General features: G+C 45.5%; 1 protein-coding gene across 50 annotated transcripts in view; it reads right to left on the bottom strand.

Annotated features, from left to right (window-relative positions):
- Nucleotides 1–17907, bottom strand: part of LOC144065839 (receptor-type tyrosine-protein phosphatase delta-like) — a 208460-nt gene that overhangs the window by 48844 nt on the left and 141709 nt on the right. For all 50 annotated transcript variants that reach the window (XM_077588977.1, XM_077589006.1, XM_077588976.1 and 47 more), the window contains one exon: nucleotides 6498–6678. In XM_077588977.1, coding sequence (XP_077445103.1) covers nucleotides 6498–6678 — 181 coding nt within the window. The remainder of the gene's footprint in view (nucleotides 1–6497; nucleotides 6679–17907) is intronic.

Raw genomic sequence — 17907 nt, 5'->3', positions numbered from 1 at the left:
TGTTTGTCTTGTCAGTTTCTTTCCCCAGTTGGTAATTTGCACCTTTCTGGTAGGCTTCTTTGATTGCTTCACACAAACTCACATATACTGTCTGTGGCCATATGGCCTCTGACAGGAAGTGTGCAAAGTTTTGATGGATTGAGGTTTCTCTGCCCCCTGCTGGGCTGGAGGGGGACAGGTGATGCTTGCTGTTCTAAACTATTCAACATGTTCTATCTGCTAACTGCGCAAAAAAATGACAACTATGAAGATCATTTCATTTTGTAGAGACATTGTTCACCTAAAAATAATTCTGAATTAACACATTTAATCAGATCGGATGTCTACTAATAACAAACTCCTGGACGCCACACGATTGGACGTATAACGCCGTCAACGGCGCCGAAAGAGCGAAGAAACCAATCCCAGCCCCACCCACTTAGCTCGCATCCCCGACCGATTCTGCACGGTGTCCTCTGCCGGATTTGGAACCCCTTTGAATCGTTAATCTCTTATGATAGCAAACAAGCCGCCTGACATATTTAATCACAAACTTTTCCTCCCGTGTTTGACAATCCGTCCACGCAGCTCCGTTTTAATCCGTCCCCCTCTCCTTGCCGGGTGTCGCCAGGCGACGACGTCAAGTCGCCTGGATTTGTGCCCACGCCGTGCTACGTTACCTCGCGGAAAATAAAAAAATAACTAGGTAATGCCATGACGCGCTACTTGTAAGCGTACGAAAGTGCAGCAATGTGAGTGAATTCCAGCAACCCGCCAAGCGACCACTCTATGCTAAGATGGAGAATTATTGATTAGGCTATAATTAAATTGTCTACTCGGCTAAATATGGATTAATAATCGCCCCGCTAATGCGCTGCCCTGACATTTTGCCGCATCCGCTCGATATGGCAACGTGGCGAAAAGACGGATAGTGCCGTCCAAGGTAAGGCCGCCACTATTCATCGACAGCTAATCGATGAGGAAAAAAAAAACATTGACAGCTATTTTAATAGTCAATGAATTATTATGAGATACTTTCAATCTCAAAATTTTCCATATCCTATTTTTTGGACTCTTTATGGCACATGTGTGTCAAAGTGGCGGCCCGGGGGCCAAATCTGGCCCGACGCATCATTTTGTGTGGCCCGGGAAAGTAAATCATGAGTGCTGACTTTCTGTTTTAGGATCAAATTAAAATGAAGAGTATGGATGTATATTAAATTTCCTGATTTTCCCTCTTTTAAATCAATCATTGTCATTTTTTAATCCATTTTTTCTGTGTTTTTAGTTCAAAAATAATTTTGTAAAATCTAAAAATAAATTAAAAAAGCTAAAATAAACATTGTTTTAGATCTATAAAAAACTGAATATTCACGGCTTTTAATCCAGTTCTTTTTAATCCATTCTTTCTGTGTTTTTAGTTCAAAAATCATTTTGTAAAATCTAAAAAATATATTAAAAAAAGCTCAAATAAACATTGTTTTAGATCTATAAAAAATGAATATTCAGGGTTTTTAATCCAGTTCTTTTAATCCATTTATAAAATTAAAAAAAATCGAAATATTATATCTAAAATGGTCCGGCCCACGTGAAATCAAGTTGACGTTAAAGCGTCTGACACCCTTGCTTTATGGCATTTCTTTTTGACCGTAAAAGGGCCCCTTTATCTATTTATTCGCTTAACATTTTTCAATTGAAATTTAAAAAGGAGAAGAAAAATAGCAGGAAGTGTTCTCTATTTGTTCATTCATTCCTGGACTACAGATATTTTACATAGTGATTTTTGGCAAAACAAACTAACCGGACACCGTAAACTAGGTCTGAATTTCAACGGGATCGAACCTACGATGCAACGGAAATAATCTATTTCTAATTCTTTGTCACGATCAGTTCAGTGGGCCGGTCCGAATCACGTCAAAAAAAGGACAGTCCTAAAAATACGGGAAGGAGAAGTCTGCTAGGGCGTTTTGCCACATCACCGCTTCGGCTTCCTCGCCGCCATCTGTGAGCTCTCCTTCTCTGGCATTTTCACAAAGCCCCCCGCTCCCCTTTCATTTCCTTTTGTTTGCTAGCTTTAATTAGCTTATTTTGTTGCGACTAACCTCCCGGCGCTTCATTACGGTGGCCGGCCGCGCTCGGGACTCCCAACAGGGCACGCGGCGAGATAAAAAGTTGGAACAAAAGATGATGAATGTTGCGCAGAGGCGCAACGGAGAGATAGGCTAATGGCCCGGCGGCCGGAGGAGTCGGAACGGAGGCTGTCGAGATGGTGACGTGATAAATCACGCCGGGGTCCCCATGAGGACGGCGAGGGAGATGAAGAAAAAGCCAAAGATGACCGTAAAATGGAGGCTAATTCATGTGCACTTGGATCCGGCGAATTCAGTGTCGAAGGGATAGGATTGGAATTTGGGTTGTTGTTTTTTTTGCCAATGTGCCAAACCCCTTTGCGGATGCACCTGTTGAACGATTATTGACGACAAAGGATGTCCAATCCGTAGTTGAATGAATTGGTTTTGGTGCTGAAACCATGAGACAGACCTCACCATGACCGGACGTTTGGTCGAAAGACGTTTGGTCCCCGGACGTTTGGTAGAACAGACGTTTGGTCGACCGGACGTTTGGTAGAAGGGACGTTTGGTCGCCAGGTTCGCTCGCTGTCAAATTATGACAGAGAGTTTACTGTTGAGATTTGATATTACATATTTCGATATTAAACTCACACTCTCTCATGATTATAATTTTGAGAGCTGGTTTCAACAGTAACAACCCGGCGACCAAACGTCCGTTCTACCAAATGTCCGTTCTACAAAACGTCCGTTATGCCAAACGTCCGTTCTACAAAACGTCCGTTCTACCAAACGTCCGGTCGAACAAACGTCCGGTCAACCAAATGTATTTCGACGAAACGTCCGAGTACCGACCTCACAGTTGAAATAAAGGGTCTCCAAAGAGGTTCTTGTTCCACCCCTGCAATCTTGCCGACCCTTGACTCGGTAAAACTTCTAGCTAGCTCAAGATTTGAAGTAACGGTCATTTCCCACATGAAGCGACTCGAAGCTTTTAAGGCGAGAGATTTTACACCGTCCCCTTGGAAGGACGTACAATTACGAGAACTGATGTGGCCACACGCTGTGATCGGCTGTCAGAGCGGGGGCCGAAAAGTGTTTTAATTGATTCCCCCGGCCGCTCGCTTCTCTCCGAGCCGTCAATTGCCATCGACGGGCTTCCCTGCAGCCTTCGCGGGCGTTTAGCGCCGAATCTTTCGTCCGTTACCAGGGAGCTGCTACAAGTACCTATCTTCTGCTAAACGTACGCTTTCGCCAACGCCGATTTTCTCTTAACTCGGCAGTGGTTTCGATACTTTGGAGGATTTTCATCAACTTTTGTGTTCAATTTTTTCGTCACACAAATTGAAGGCCAATAGCAAAGTCAGAAATCTCATCGTAAGCCCTAGCCACGCACACAATGACCACACGTTAGCGCGGCAGGGTAACACGACACGTTAGCGCGTCAGGGTAACCTGTCGGCCAAGGGCTAACGATCCTCTATTCCCCAGATGACGGCGGTGTGTAATGTGTGTGTTTTATGCATGCATGGCCTAATTTGAATTATTGTAAAGTAGTGTTGTATTTGCATATGAGCTCCAGGGCTATAGCAAAATTAGCATTTTTACAACGGCTCAAATTAAATCCCTCTGCTTAATTTGCCCGCATGCTAATTTGATTTGAGTGTATTGCCTTTTTCACCCAAATGTTAAGACTGTCTTAAGAGCAGTGTGCACATACACACCACGTGTTTTGCTACTTGCCGACTTAATGACATTAAGCCCCTAGAGGATGAGACGGCGGGTCAACTCCGCGTCAGGGTAATTCCCGCCACTCCGCCGAGATCGTTCGTCATCCTTCCGGACGTTTGCTCTAGCGCAGGGGTGTCAGACTCGGGTTGGTTCGTGGGCCACGTTAACGTCAACTCCATTTCATGTGGGCCGGACCATTTTAGATATAACATTTAGATTTTTTTATTATAAATTCATTAAAAGAACTGGATCAAAATCCCTGAATATTCAGTTTCAGTTATAGATCTAAAACAATGTTTATTTTAGCTTTTTTAAATATATTTTTAGATTTTACAAAATTATTTTTGAACTAAAAACACAGAAAAAATGGATTAAAAAATGACAATGATTGATTTAAAAGGGGTAAATCATGAAATTTAACAGACATCTATACTCTTCATTTTCTGTCAAAGTCTGCACTCATGATTGACTTACCCGGGCCACACAAAATGATGCGGCGGGCCAGATTTGACCCCCGGGCCGCCACTTTGACACATGTTCTCTAGCGGAAATCCAATTTTCGCCCTCCGTTGGATTTCAAGGCGGCTGGGCGATGATGATTTCACCATGTTTTGCCTACAAGAACCTTCCCAAAAAAAGGGCTTTCAAGACCAAAACGATAAGAAAAACAATACATTTCATGCCACGCTTCCCATTTTGCTCATGAAATTTCCCATTATCCTTTGTAGCGATTGTCGAGCGGGTGCCGCGGCATCCGCCGAGCGGGGCCATCTGTTGAGCGGGCCCGACTCAGCCATTTTGTGCTCCCGCGTGCCTCATCCACGACAGAACCGAAGGACCGAAGCACCGACAGAGGGCAATGCTCCCACCAACCCACACATACCCACACATACACACACAAACGCTCCATCAAGGCGGGCACATTTCAGTCCACGTGACAGAAAAGGTAGATAATTATACCTTGAGGGCTACAATAGCTTGTCACGAGGGGGGTAATTTCAAACAGGCGGCTTTTAGCTTCTCAATAATTAGCCCTTGGACAAAAATGACTGCTGCTTTTCCTTTTGCCACTCGACAATCAAAAACTCAACCAAAGAACGCAGCAGTAACTTTCGGACAAAGATAGACGTCCAATCACGCAGCTCTTTCCAGCCTTCTGCTGTGAATTTCAACTAGTTTGTCACTCGTCCAATCCAGTGAATGGACTACAGCCTCTTCGGCAGGATCGGCACGCAAATTTGGTACCCGTGGAGGACATATTAAGCCAGACAAAAAAAGGCTTTTCTTATGTAAATATTAGACCAACAGGAAAAATCGCTTTTTCAATCGGAGAAACAGACCATTTAGTCATTTCTTGGCTCGGAAAAAAATTGGCTTTGCAGTTTTATTTTGGATCCAAGCGACTCCAAACCAAAGCGAAAAGGCTTTGAGTTGATAAACAGTTTGTCATGAACATTTCGTTTCATTTTATAATACTCAAATGTTCTGGTAAGTAATAATGAGGTCAGAAATAAACTGTGGTCATGGCGCCCGCCAACACTCTATTGTTGACATTTCCAGTGGACGTCAACTGGGAACACTGGCCGTGGTTTCGCCTGTTTCCGCGCAGCCGGAGAGTTCAACTACTGTTGGTTCAGCAAACACTGAATATTTTTTCTTGTGGCATGACAGGACGTTAGAAAAATGATTTGCCTTGGCGTTGGGTGACCTTGGATGAATGGGGCTCCTCCAATTCACTGATATTCACACTGAGGGGGATTTCGGCGGGTGCAGAGGGGGTGATAAAACTTTTATTCATCCCGCTGTGCCTCCCCTCCCGAAGCTAATGATTCATGGATGCGGCCGGGGGGGTTGCGTCACAGGGCCAGAGCTCAATGAGCTCTGAAAGCTCTTGTCACACATCGACGGGCAGGTGCCTGATGTCGCCGAGCACCATTCCCGACACTTCTCATCATGACATTCCCCGGCTGGGCTCGGCACTTCTGCCTCACCTGATCGTTTCGTTTTGGCCACGCGTCGGGGAAATGGAGACTCCGGCCGGCACAGATCACCGGAGGGAGCTCCCTCCCTGCCATCCATTGAGGGAATGAAGCTATTTCAATTGTGCCAAGACGAGAAAACGCTAGCGTTTGGGTCCCGCCGCCAAGCGGTGTTCCTCTGCATCGTGACTTATTGACAAACTTTTAGTGGCTTTCAAAATGAGCTAAATTACACCAACATTTTTAACTGCACTCAAACCGAGGGAACACATCTAACGGGGTTGGCGTTACTTGGATTGGATTGGATAACTTAATTCATCCTGTATTCGGGAAATTTCGTTGTCACAGTAGTAAGAGGGTGAGGATGCAGAAATAGGAAAGGCATTCTATACATAAATAGATAGGTAATAAGTAAGTTAATAAATAAATAAATAAATAAATAAGTGTGTTGCTGAAATATATATATATATATATATATATATATATATATATATATATATATATATATATACACATACATACATACATACATACACACGTATATACATACACACACGTGTACATACACATGTACACATACATACACACATATATGGTACTCGGACGTTTCGTCGAAAGACGTTTGGTCCCCGGACGTTTGGTAGAATGTCCCTGTCCCGAGTACAAATCTAACGCGGCAGGAAAACCTTCCTGACTTCTCACGAGGAGACGGAGCGGTACATTCCGCGGAGGAAACTTACTTTGAGTGTCGGCGAGGTGGAGGAGCAGAACCAGGCTGAGGAGCAACAGCGCTGGCCTGACTCGGCCCACGGCGGGACAGCTTGGCACCGGCATGCTTTGGCAGCCTCGGTGGCGCTGGCTCACAGAGCCCCGTGAGTCAGTCCGCTCTGATTTCTCAGATGCAGCGAACGTAGTCACAGCCTAGTCCAGACGGGAAAAAAACAGAGAGGAGAAGAAGTCAATGAAACAAAGCTCGACGACTCCCTGATACATCATGGAAGGAACTGTTGAATTCCTACTCTCCACATTTTGATTGTTTTTTTTCAAGAACCACACACTATTAGGATATAATATTGAAGGAAAGTACAGTGGTACCTCGTGGTACGACGAAAATTTCAATCGAATAATTCGCTCACGATACGATTAAAATTTCGAGATGCGACCAAACCAGGTGGCCATGACAGGAGAGGCTGTTTATCATTGTAGCGCACTGTCTTTTTTTGCCGCATCTCTTTCGTGTATAACAGAGCTCCTTTAAAATCTACGATGATACGGACACTGACATGACTACCCATTAACCACGAGACTAGTTGGATTCCACCATTTGGAATACTTTAGCTCAGCAGGCATTCCTGCGTCACGTCGGTTCAACTCAAACGATGAAGGGAAATGCTCAATTTTTCCGGTGGCCACGCCCCCTATCTCTCTCTCTCGCTTATTCTCACTGACTCGGCGGCGGTTTGGGCCCAGGACAGCGGACCGCAGGCACGCATTCGCCACGCCAGCTCATCAACAGTCGGTTGGCTCGGTGCGAGGGTGAAAATGTGACGCGGCCGTTTTGGAAAAAACATCAGCAAACCCTCCCCTCTCGTCGATAAGTATCAGTCTCGCACGCACTCCACCCTTTTCTAATTAACGGCGCGCATGTTGTCTGGCTTTGTTTAATAACGCACGATGGCTATCATCCTTTTTGAATAGAGGCAGCGCTGAATAGAAACACAATAACAACACGGGGGCAAGAAAGAAGGCATTGTGCACGCCTTGTTTTTCTCCATCTTTCTCTGGATTGTCATCAATGTTGCGTGAAAAGCACAGTGCAAAGCTCACTTTTTAAAGACCACCACGCATTTGCAATGAGCCTGTTGGGGTTATTCTGGATACTATTATAGATGTATGCATTTGAATTACTTTTGTATAAGAGTGTCTTTAATTTGAGACTGGGGCAAACTCGAGGTCACCCTGCTGGCACCTCACCCTCCAAGGACTGTTTACTGGGAGATACACCTCGACGCTTTACCCAGATCCAAGCTCGCAATGAAGATCTGCGAAGGACTCTTAAATTGCTTGGACTTGGATTCCGGAGCAGATGGCGATAATCGAATACCTGATATGCGATTATTGTTGCCGTTGTTTTTTACCTCGATGGTGTTATTCGGTTAGCTTATGCAATTGTTTGAATCAGATTACCTTAGATGTTTTGAATTATGCGCGACTAAATGGACAGAGGAGGAAGCCGCTCTTCAGAATCCTCTTGAACGAAGGCGAGTTGGGAGTGATTTTCCTTGCAAGTTGTAGCCAGTGTATGTTAAAGATGTCTCCCTATTTGATTAAAGTGTATTACTAATAATCCTATCAGAGCCCAAGTTTCTCAGAGTTGGTTCTTTAACACGAGTAGACGTCTTATCCGTTGGTCTACTAGCGAGAAACACATTTGAGACTAGTAGATCTTCGCCAAGAACAGATTCCCAGCTGACTTAATAGAGGAAGACTATAAAAAGGGGGACGATTTTAGTGTTTGGCTTTTGCGATCTTTACAAACGCAAGAACATTTTCCCTCTATTAAATATCTTTCCGGGACAATTTCTCAGCGTTCTAGTAAGCTACAGCCGTCCAAAAGTGGAGATGCTGACAGGTGCGGGACAGGAGTTGATTTACGGGGCTTATTTGCTTCCAACGGGCCTCAACGCGCTCGCAAAGAAGGCTTCTTTTATGATAAACTGATATTGTCAACAACTCATCCCTTATCATTCCTCCCGTGGGATCCACCACAAGAAGCTAATTGGGTCTAATGACCTTTGCTCGTTTGATAATTGCTCCGGAGGCACCTGCTGGTATTGCGAGTGCAGGAATGTAGCAACATATCAACTTGTATTTTTTTATTTTAGTATGATTCCTTTTCCCTTCAGAGTGGGAGATGATGACAAAATTAAAAACAAAAGAAGTTCTTTTTTTGAAAGCCAAACACGATAAACTAATTAAATCGGTACTCAGACGTTTCGTCGAAAGACGTTTGGTCCCCGGACGTTTGGTCCATGGACGTTTGGTAGAACGAACGTTTGGTAGAACGGACGTTTGGTAGAACAGACGTTTGGTCGCCGGGTTGTTACTGTTGAAACCAGCTCTCAAAATTATAATCATGAGAGAGAGTGAGTGAGTTTAATATCTAAATATCTAATATCAAAATATCAACAGTAAACTCTCTGTCATAATTTGACAGCGAGCGAACCCGGCGACCAAACGTCCGTTCGACCAAACGTCCGTTCTACCAAACGTCCGGTCGACACCCCGTCTGTTCGACCAAACGTCCGTTCTACCAAACGTCCAGGGACCAAACGTCTTTCGACGAAACGTCCGGTTACGAATTAAAGCTAACTGGCAGGCAGGAGCGGCGCTGTTCTACGTTTCTTCACCAAGTAGCCTCTGGTTGTTTGTTTGTTTTTATTTTCTCCAGCCTCTCCTTGACTTTCTCCTCCCACTCTCTCTTTCGGTTCCCCAACAGCTGTCGGCTTCAGATGGACGGTCACCAAAAGTGCAAGACCCCGACCTGCGGCGGATTGACTGATGATGTCTCGCGCAAGGTTACGGCAAGCCCGCGCGACGCCATTTGTCGGAGTATTTCATCTTTGTCTACACGCGCCGACCTTGGTTCGCTTTGTAATGGTGGCGGTTAACGTCTTTTCAACGGGCGACGGCGGCCGCGGTGAATGATTGTCGGTTATGTTATGGCGTCGTATAGGGTCACGCTCGACCTTGCGTGTCAGCATTAGCACGAGCCAAAAAAAAAAGTGTTATCATGCAAACAGGCAGCTCCCAGAAGAGTCCATTGTGTCGGGAGCAGAGAGTGTGTCGGGATTGGGCACGGGTGAGAGAAATGCGAGGCGCGGCAGTCGACCTGCGAAGGCTCCGATTAAATTTACGCTGCGTGAATTTGGTGGCGGTTCCGGTTCCGTCGCGTTAGAGGGAAGCGGCGCAAATTAAATGGCTAAGTGGAGCAACCTGGCGAGGGGAAGCAACTCATAAAGGAAAGAAACATTCATGCTTATTTTACTGATCGCCACATTATTTTGAAGGTCCATTTCGTACCGTCGATGGGAGCCAATGAGTTAACAGGATGTATATTATATATCCTGATTTTCCCCCTTTTAAATCAATAATTGTAACACCAAAAGAAAAAAAATGCATAAAAATTGCAATTATTGATTTAAAAAGGGGAAAATCAGGAAATATAATATACATCTATAATCTTCATGTGGTTTAGAACAACTAAATGATTAGGATTAAAAACATTTTTTGGGGGGGTAAACAATAGAACGCGGGTCTGTTGACATTTGAGTTCTTCTTGAAGCGCGGCCAAGCCGTTTGCTATGTAAATGCGCTACTGTGGAGGACGCCAAAGAGGCGCGGAGGTGACTCGGGGGGGCCCGAGCGCCACATTCAGAGGGCAGCAAAATCATCAAAATGCCAAGTGTCTCCCATTATCTAAATGCTAATTTGCCTGGCTGTACCCTGAGCGAGAAAGTTATGCCACATTAGGCGTGCTTGGAGTTCCTTTAAATCACACAAGCGGCACAATGCGTCCAAGGTGACGCACGGTTGGACGACAGAGTCAAAATGTAGCGGTACATGGCCAACAACGCCGCTGTATTTGGAGTCCATTTGCTGCCAAGTTGGTTTGCCCTGGGAGGAGTCTGTCCCTGGCTGGACGGGTCCAAATCCATCAAAAAAAATGCTTCCCACCTGACTCTTCCTTGTTTTTTGCAGAGTGATAAGAACACTGAGAGCAATGCAAGCACCAGCTTATCAAAGGCTTTTGCATGGAAATAAATCAGTGGCGGGAACAGCCAGGGCGACGGGATGAAAATATGATAACAGATATGAGATGCTTATTTGCTGACTACACAGATGCGGGTGCATTTTTTTGTTGTTGTTGTTGTTGTCCTTCCTCTTTCCATCACGATAAGACCGCCAGAGGACACCTTGGTGGGTGGGACGGCAGCATTTAAAGTCCTTTAAATATTAAGTGCTAGAGAATTCTTTGCAGCGGCCGAATTGCTGATTAAAAGATATTTGGGCTGCCCTTGAAACGTTTTAACACTTGTCAGGGCTAAATCAACTCCGGAGTAGATAACCCCGTGCAGCCAGTGACTTTAAAGCGCCAACCCTGCAGGCGTATTCCCGGAAGCTGCCACGCAAAGAAGGATCTTGTCTAGGTTAGTGAGTGAAATTCAAATGCCATCGCCAAACAGATGTCAGGACAGCAAATCAAAAGCATTTAGCGCACCCCCGTTTGACATTTTAAGGAGATTTGATTTTCCTGCTCGCAGATAAATGCCATAAATTACGGCAAAGAAGATTCCCCAGATTTCAGCGTGTTCATCGGCGACACACAGCCGCCTCCACGTTGAACCGACTACCTCCCGCGACGCCCAAAATCCGCCATGGGGGACGACGCCGTCAAGTTTGACGCGACCTCAACGGGTGTCGACGGCGGCCTTGTCGTCAGGGTCTAAATGAGGGGAGTAGCCACTTCATAATTACGTCTTTAAAGCTCCTAATTGAGCATTTGGGTCAGTTGGAGAAAGAGCAAAAACGTAGTGGAGCTTGGAATCATTATCAGGTATTTTGGGGGGGTTGTAGTTACAAAGCACCTACAGCAGTGGCGGGCCATCAGGGCCTTCAAAGGCCTTCTCTGCTGGCCTAAGAATTATCTGAATCATATATTATCTGTGGGCCCGTTTGTAATGTCTGAAAAGCTCCAGTATTTGTATTTAATCATCAAATGCTGCAAGGAAGTGGATTTTACTCGTTGAAGGCGCTACGAGAAAATGCACGGACCGCCACTGACCTACAGGGATGACGAACTGATTGGCTGCTGGTTAAATTCAAATCAAATGTCTTGAAATTGGCCATATTCGTCCTGTGCCGCACGTATTGGAGCTCTTGCATCTGTGACATGATCATCGGTGAGACAGTTTGCTCAACGATCTGCTTTTATAAGCAGCTTTTACGCCTCGACGGCAGCCGCTTGACAGTATGGCCTCCCATCTGTCTAGAAACACGGACAAGCAGACACGAGCGTGAGCAAACGAGGACGTTCGTGGAGGCTTTTGGTAGCCGCTCAAGGATTAGAAAAGCAAACAAGCCGGAGATTTACCGAACGGCTCGTGAGCCACAACGGGTGAAGCCTGCGACGAACGGAGACGTCGCGGAGGCCCAGCTGCCCGCGAAGAAAAGCGGACTCCGTGTGACATGAAGGGCCCGCGTGGTCTTTTGTCACTGCATTTTGAATGGCGACAACAATTAGAGCAGAATGATGATTCCAGATAGCTTCCCAATGAGCTCTTAACAAGTTCTCCAACAAAACACAATAAAAGTATGGGAAATTTGGAGCTTTTCTTTAGCCTAATAATTAATAGGGCATTAAGTATGACTAAATAATAATTCACAGTTTGTATTTAGGGAATTTGAGCAACCATTTAAATGGTAATTATCAATAACCTTCCAGGCGACCAAACGGCCGAGTACCGAGAGAGAGAGTCCGTTCTACCAAACGTCCGGTCGACGCCCCGTCCGTGCTACCAAATGTCGGGGACCAAACGTCTTTCGACGAAATGTCCGAGTGCCCACGTGAACATATCACACATGAACTAACCATAACTCTAACCTTCACCCAACGGGTTAGGGGGTTAACCCCAACCCTAACCCTATCACACATGAACTAACCCTAACCCTAACCTTAACCCTAACCCATACGGAGGATCGTCGGGGATGTCGGCTCGATTTCTCCAAAAGACCAGCCCGCAAAGTGGCGTCCCTTTCTCGAGGGGGCAGCTGTTGGCCAGACACCAGCTGCTATCTGCCCCAGAAACTCTCCGGCCCTTGGGGTGAAATCATACTGGCACTCCAGCCTGGAACGCACAAGTTGCTAAAGGCTGCAATGACACCAGATATCACATGCCACCCAACCATTTAGGATCAGAAAAATGGCTCTTCTCAAGGTCGCAGGCAGAAACTCGTCGACCAACGATATCGCAACGGTTTTGCCTTGTTGGACCAACGGCTAACTCGTTAGCCTTTCGGCTTCCGGCGGCGTCGCCGGTAAAGTCCTATCTGGAACCAAGACCGAAACAAAGGAAGAGGGATGGAGGCGCGATAAGGGGAGTGGCCTCTGCCCGCCACAAAGAGGAACTTCATCTTTCTGTAATTATCTCAGGGGCCGTTACGCCAAGCCGGATGGCCGGGTGTTTATTGCGGCCTGGTCGTCATCCACTTTACGAGCATCCTCTCGCTCGCACACACCCAAGCGGATGATTAACATTCACACGGCGACGCACACAAAACCCATATGAGACCCGAGTGCCATAACAGCCCAATGAAATATATTCAGATTAGAAAGGTGTCGCATAACTCTCAAACCCGATGATAAATACCCGGTTAGCTCCGTCATTAATCTTGTACGCCCCCCCTTACTCATTTCCCGCCCGCTAAAGGGAGAAGTGCAGCGAACAAGTGTCGTGTTGTCGGCTTGTTTTCATTCCAAATTCTTTGTCAAGGCGCCATCCGAGCGCTAAAAGAGTTATTGACGTCTATGGTCGCCTTCCGACCCGAGGAAACTCAGAAACTCACTCCGTCCTCAAAAACGTCCCTCGTGAGGTGTCGCGCCGATTGATTGAACGTCTGCCGTCAAAGACGTATTTTTGTCCGTCAAAGTGGCGGCCCGGGGGCCAAATCTGGCCCGCAGCATCATTTTGTGTGGCCTGGGAATCATGAGTGCCAACTTTCAGTTTTAGGATCAAATTAAAATGAAGAGTATCGATGTATATTAAATGTCCTGATTTTTTCTTTTTTAAATTAATCATTGTCATTTTTTAAGTTGTTTTTAGTTCAAAAATCTTTTTGTAAAATCTAAAAATATTTTAAAAAGCTAAAATAAACATTGTTTTAGATCTATAAAAAACTGAATATTCAGGGCTTTTAATCCCGTTCTTTTAATTCATTTATTTTAAAAAAATCTAAATATTATATCTAAAATGGTCCGGCCCACGTGAAATCGAGTTGACGTTAACGCGGCCCGCGAACCAACCCGAGTCTGACACCCCTGACGTAGATGGAGTCGCCCCGTCCCGCCCCGGGAACTGGGAGCTTTACGTTTCCCCGTCTTTCATTGCACCGTGCCTGATTAGCTCTAACGGGGGCCGCAAAAACGGGATGCCATTGTTTGGGACTGCGCTTGTTAAAGCGGGGCGATGAAAAACGACCCCACGCACGCCTCGGAATTTCAAATGATAGAAGGTATAATCAAGCACAGATTGATTCCAGGGCCAAATTGTCACGCTCACACAGTCATCGTGTGTCGAGCCAATTGTGATAGCACAATTTTATGGAATCTCTCAGTCGCCCCCGATTGCTCTGCGCTCCATAAAATGCCGGCGAGTGGATCGGGGCTACTATAATGATGGCCCGGGACAGGAATAAACTTGTTTTACAGCTGCAAACAGAATGAAGTGACCTGGAAAGGTTGTTTTTTTTGCCGGGATAATGACTATATTTTAAAGTCGGGCTTCAGTGTGAACTTTAATTACTTGTCTGGGCCTGCTGAGCTACACCGGTCTCGAGTACCGTATTTTCACGACTATAAGGCGCACATAAAAGTCTTAAATGTTCTCCAAAATAGACAGGGCGCCTTATAATCCAGTGCGCTTTATATATGGACCAATACTAAAATTGTTATCACGATAAAATCAAATAAGTCAGTCGATAGGGTACACCATCCTCTACAGCTCTCACAACTACGGCAAGCAGCCCCCGACTCTACTATTTTCCCCGTAGAAAAAGTACTGCGCAGTGACTGCTGGGATATGTAGTTCTTTTGTCAATACACAAAATGGATTGTGGCCTGTATACATCGACATCAGCACAGCTTGACGAAGGGTGGCAGGCAGCGCCGGGCTAGTTACGCTAGCTACTAGCTAGCTACGAATGGATCGGCATCAACACAGCCTTGCGAAGCATGGAACACAGCCCTGGGCTAGTTAGGCTTACGGTTTGAGATCTCGGTTCTCTTGTAAAGCGCTTCACCACCGGCTGAGAAGCCGTGTGAGGCGTTGGGGAAAATAAAAGGGAAGCTGAAGAGGAGGATTTGTAGGAATGTTACAGAAGCGCGTGCTTGCTAGCTTGCGGTTTATCCGCCCTACACCAGCGTGCTTGATTTTCACTCGGGTCTCGCTGGGATTCACCGCCTCGTTGACACGAGGCCAGAGCATGCAGACTAACAGCTGGGAAATCTGCGCCCCCGTACTGCCCTGGCACTCCCCCTCGCGCCACCCACTCTTTCTTCCCCTCTTCGGCCCAGTGGGGTCGGCGCACCGGCGGCTAATAAAAGCAGTGGCTCTTGACTGCGAACAGCTGGGCCTCTGTAATCCTTCTCCGCGGAACTTTTCCGACTCTGAAGACGGCGTAGGGGGAGAACCGGGATTGATTTGCGGGGACAAAGTGTCGCACGTGTGGCGGCCAGACAGTTGAAGCGGCGGTTCTTAGCGGCCTAACCGGCAAATAGATACGTAGCGTCACTAGCCGTTTTACTTCATTTGTTCCGAGCGTGTGACGATAGGACTGCAAAAAACATTGGTAAAATAACGGGTTGTGTGTCATGCATGAATTTTGGCGGTCCGGATTTTTTCCCAGGTTTGGCGTGGGTCCTCGCAAATTCTTTTGGTCACTTTCAATGGCTCCAATTTTGTGGGAAACGGTCGGGGAAGGCCCTCGTCTGTTCCAAGGACCAAAAAAGTGAATTTGTCAACAGTGGTTAAAAGATGATACAATGTCTGAGTCACTCGATATAAGTCAGTCGCTAGTACACATCCAATCCATTTGAACTGGGAAGGTGGAAACAAATCAACACTGCCGATCCCTCCCGTTTTAGATATTCAGAGATGTTGAAAAGGACTACAAGTTAGGACAGGGGTGTCAGACTCGGGTTGGTTCGCGGGCCGCGTTAACGTCAACTTGATTTTATGTGGGCCGGACCATTAGGGATATAATATTTAGATTTTTCTAATAAATGGATTAAAAGAACTGGATTAAAAGCCCTGAATATTCCGATTTTTATAGATCTAAAACAATGTTTATTTTAGCTTTTTTAAATACATTTTTAGATTTTACAAAATGATTTTGAACTAAAAACACAGAAAATGAATGACAATTATTGATTTAAAAGGGAGAAAATCAGTAAATTTAATATACATCTATACTCTTCATTTGAATTTGAACCTAAAACAGAAAGTCGCCACTCATGATTTACTTTCCCGGGCAACACAAAATGATGCGGCGGGCCAGATTTGGCCCCCGGGCCGCCACTTCGACACAGTTAGAACAAAAACAAAATAACATTCAACTATATTTGTCGCTAAGGCTTCTTCTTCAAAACAAATGCTTCGGACCGCGTGATGACCAAAACTCAGATCCTATGAAAGACATTTTATCAACGTAAACGCAGCAAGTGTTGGTTTCGAATGCGGAAGAACGCAAGCGGGTTGGGGGGCCCTCCGAGCAATCATGGGAATACGTGGGACCAAAATAGCTCCACGTATGACCCCGTCACGCCTGACCTGCGCTCCTTTGTCATAAGGCTGGATATATTTTCTAAACGTGTGTGTGCAAAAGATGAGCCCAGATGCTCCCAGCTGGCCAATCCCCAGTGAGGCTAACGCACTTAATTAGACTGCACGTTCACGTGCAACATAACCGCGGCACCCCCGGTCCGGCTGTTTTTCAGAGACGGAACCGCTGCCCCGACCAATGTTCCCTCTAAGCTGCGCGAGTGCCCAATTGCGCACTACTCTCGTCTTCTCTGCGCACAGCAAATCATATGGAGCGCACAAAATAAAATCCCATTTTTTAAATTATTTTCCCCCCCATGATGGTGCCGTTCACGCGGCAGCCAGTGGCAGTAGCTCTGTCCACTCTTATGTTTTTCGTATTTTACAGCCCTTCTATCTTTTACTTTTAAATACATTTTAATATTTCTTAATACATTCCTTTTTACTTTACTGTGCAAATACAAGAACAAGCGGTGAAATCAGGTGAGAACTGTCTAAATCTGCTGTGTGTGTAGTTGTGTGTGTGCGTGTGTGTGTCTAGTATGTGTGATCGTTTGTCTTCAACCTACACAATTGACTATAGTAAATGGAAATTAGCCCTCGGCTATAATCTTACATATATGTTCATTAAGATGACTATACATATGTTCATTAATATGTGCTATTCCTTATTAAATAAATCAAAGCAAAATCATGGGAAAATATTGCATATAAATGGAAACTTGACTATTTCAAGTTCAACAGAAAAGTCATATGAACGAGAATGAGAAGTGAAAAGGACAGATGTGTAAAATAAGGTCATATTTAAGTTGGATTTGTGCATTTCTAATGGCATTTATGAAGATGTTTTATTCATAGATACTTTTTCATTCATTTTATGAACCGCTTTATCCACTTTATCACTCGCGTTCATAGATATTAATCATTACATTTTATTATTACTAAATCAATTATGTGTAGTAGATATGCACCTGCTTATGGCAGGTGTGATACTGGTGTGTGCCCATAGCGAGAAATGATGATGTTGCTCACACTGGTCCTCAGTGTGCTTAGGGAGGTTGTCTTTCTGCCCAGACAAACAAAAAATTAGAGGGAACATTGGCCCCGACCTCTCGCCGACAGCTAAACGAACAACTCGGCGCCGAGAAAGTGGGCGTTATGTAAATTGGCGTGCTAAATGGAACCAAATTGTTGATTTAGAATCAAGTGGTGACTCAGAATTCAAAAAAAGACGACGTGGGAGTGATTCAGTTGCGTGGCGAGAGCCGGCAAATTGCCGGAACCTCTTTCCTTTGTGTCGTTCGCGTGGCATTTTTTTACCGTTCGATCACCTCAACTCCGCTATCGAATCAAGCCGGCGTGACGGGAGTAGCGCTCCCCCTCGGATCGAAACGAATCGGATCCCTGGTGCCGTCCATGGCGGACAAATGACGTCTAAGTAAGAGTTTGACGGCCCTGCCGGGGCGGAACGGTGAGCGACTTTGAACCACGCTTGGTAAAATAGTCCTAATGAAAGGCGGAGCTGAAAGCCGGCAAAAGATAAAGGTCACAC

The sequence above is a fragment of the Stigmatopora argus genome, chromosome 20 (assembly GCF_051989625.1).
Source record: "Stigmatopora argus isolate UIUO_Sarg chromosome 20, RoL_Sarg_1.0, whole genome shotgun sequence".
In the NCBI taxonomy this organism is placed as follows: Eukaryota; Metazoa; Chordata; class Actinopteri; order Syngnathiformes; family Syngnathidae; genus Stigmatopora; species Stigmatopora argus.
The sequence above is the reverse complement of the archived record's forward strand: the minus strand, read 5'-3'. Positions and strand labels throughout refer to the sequence as shown.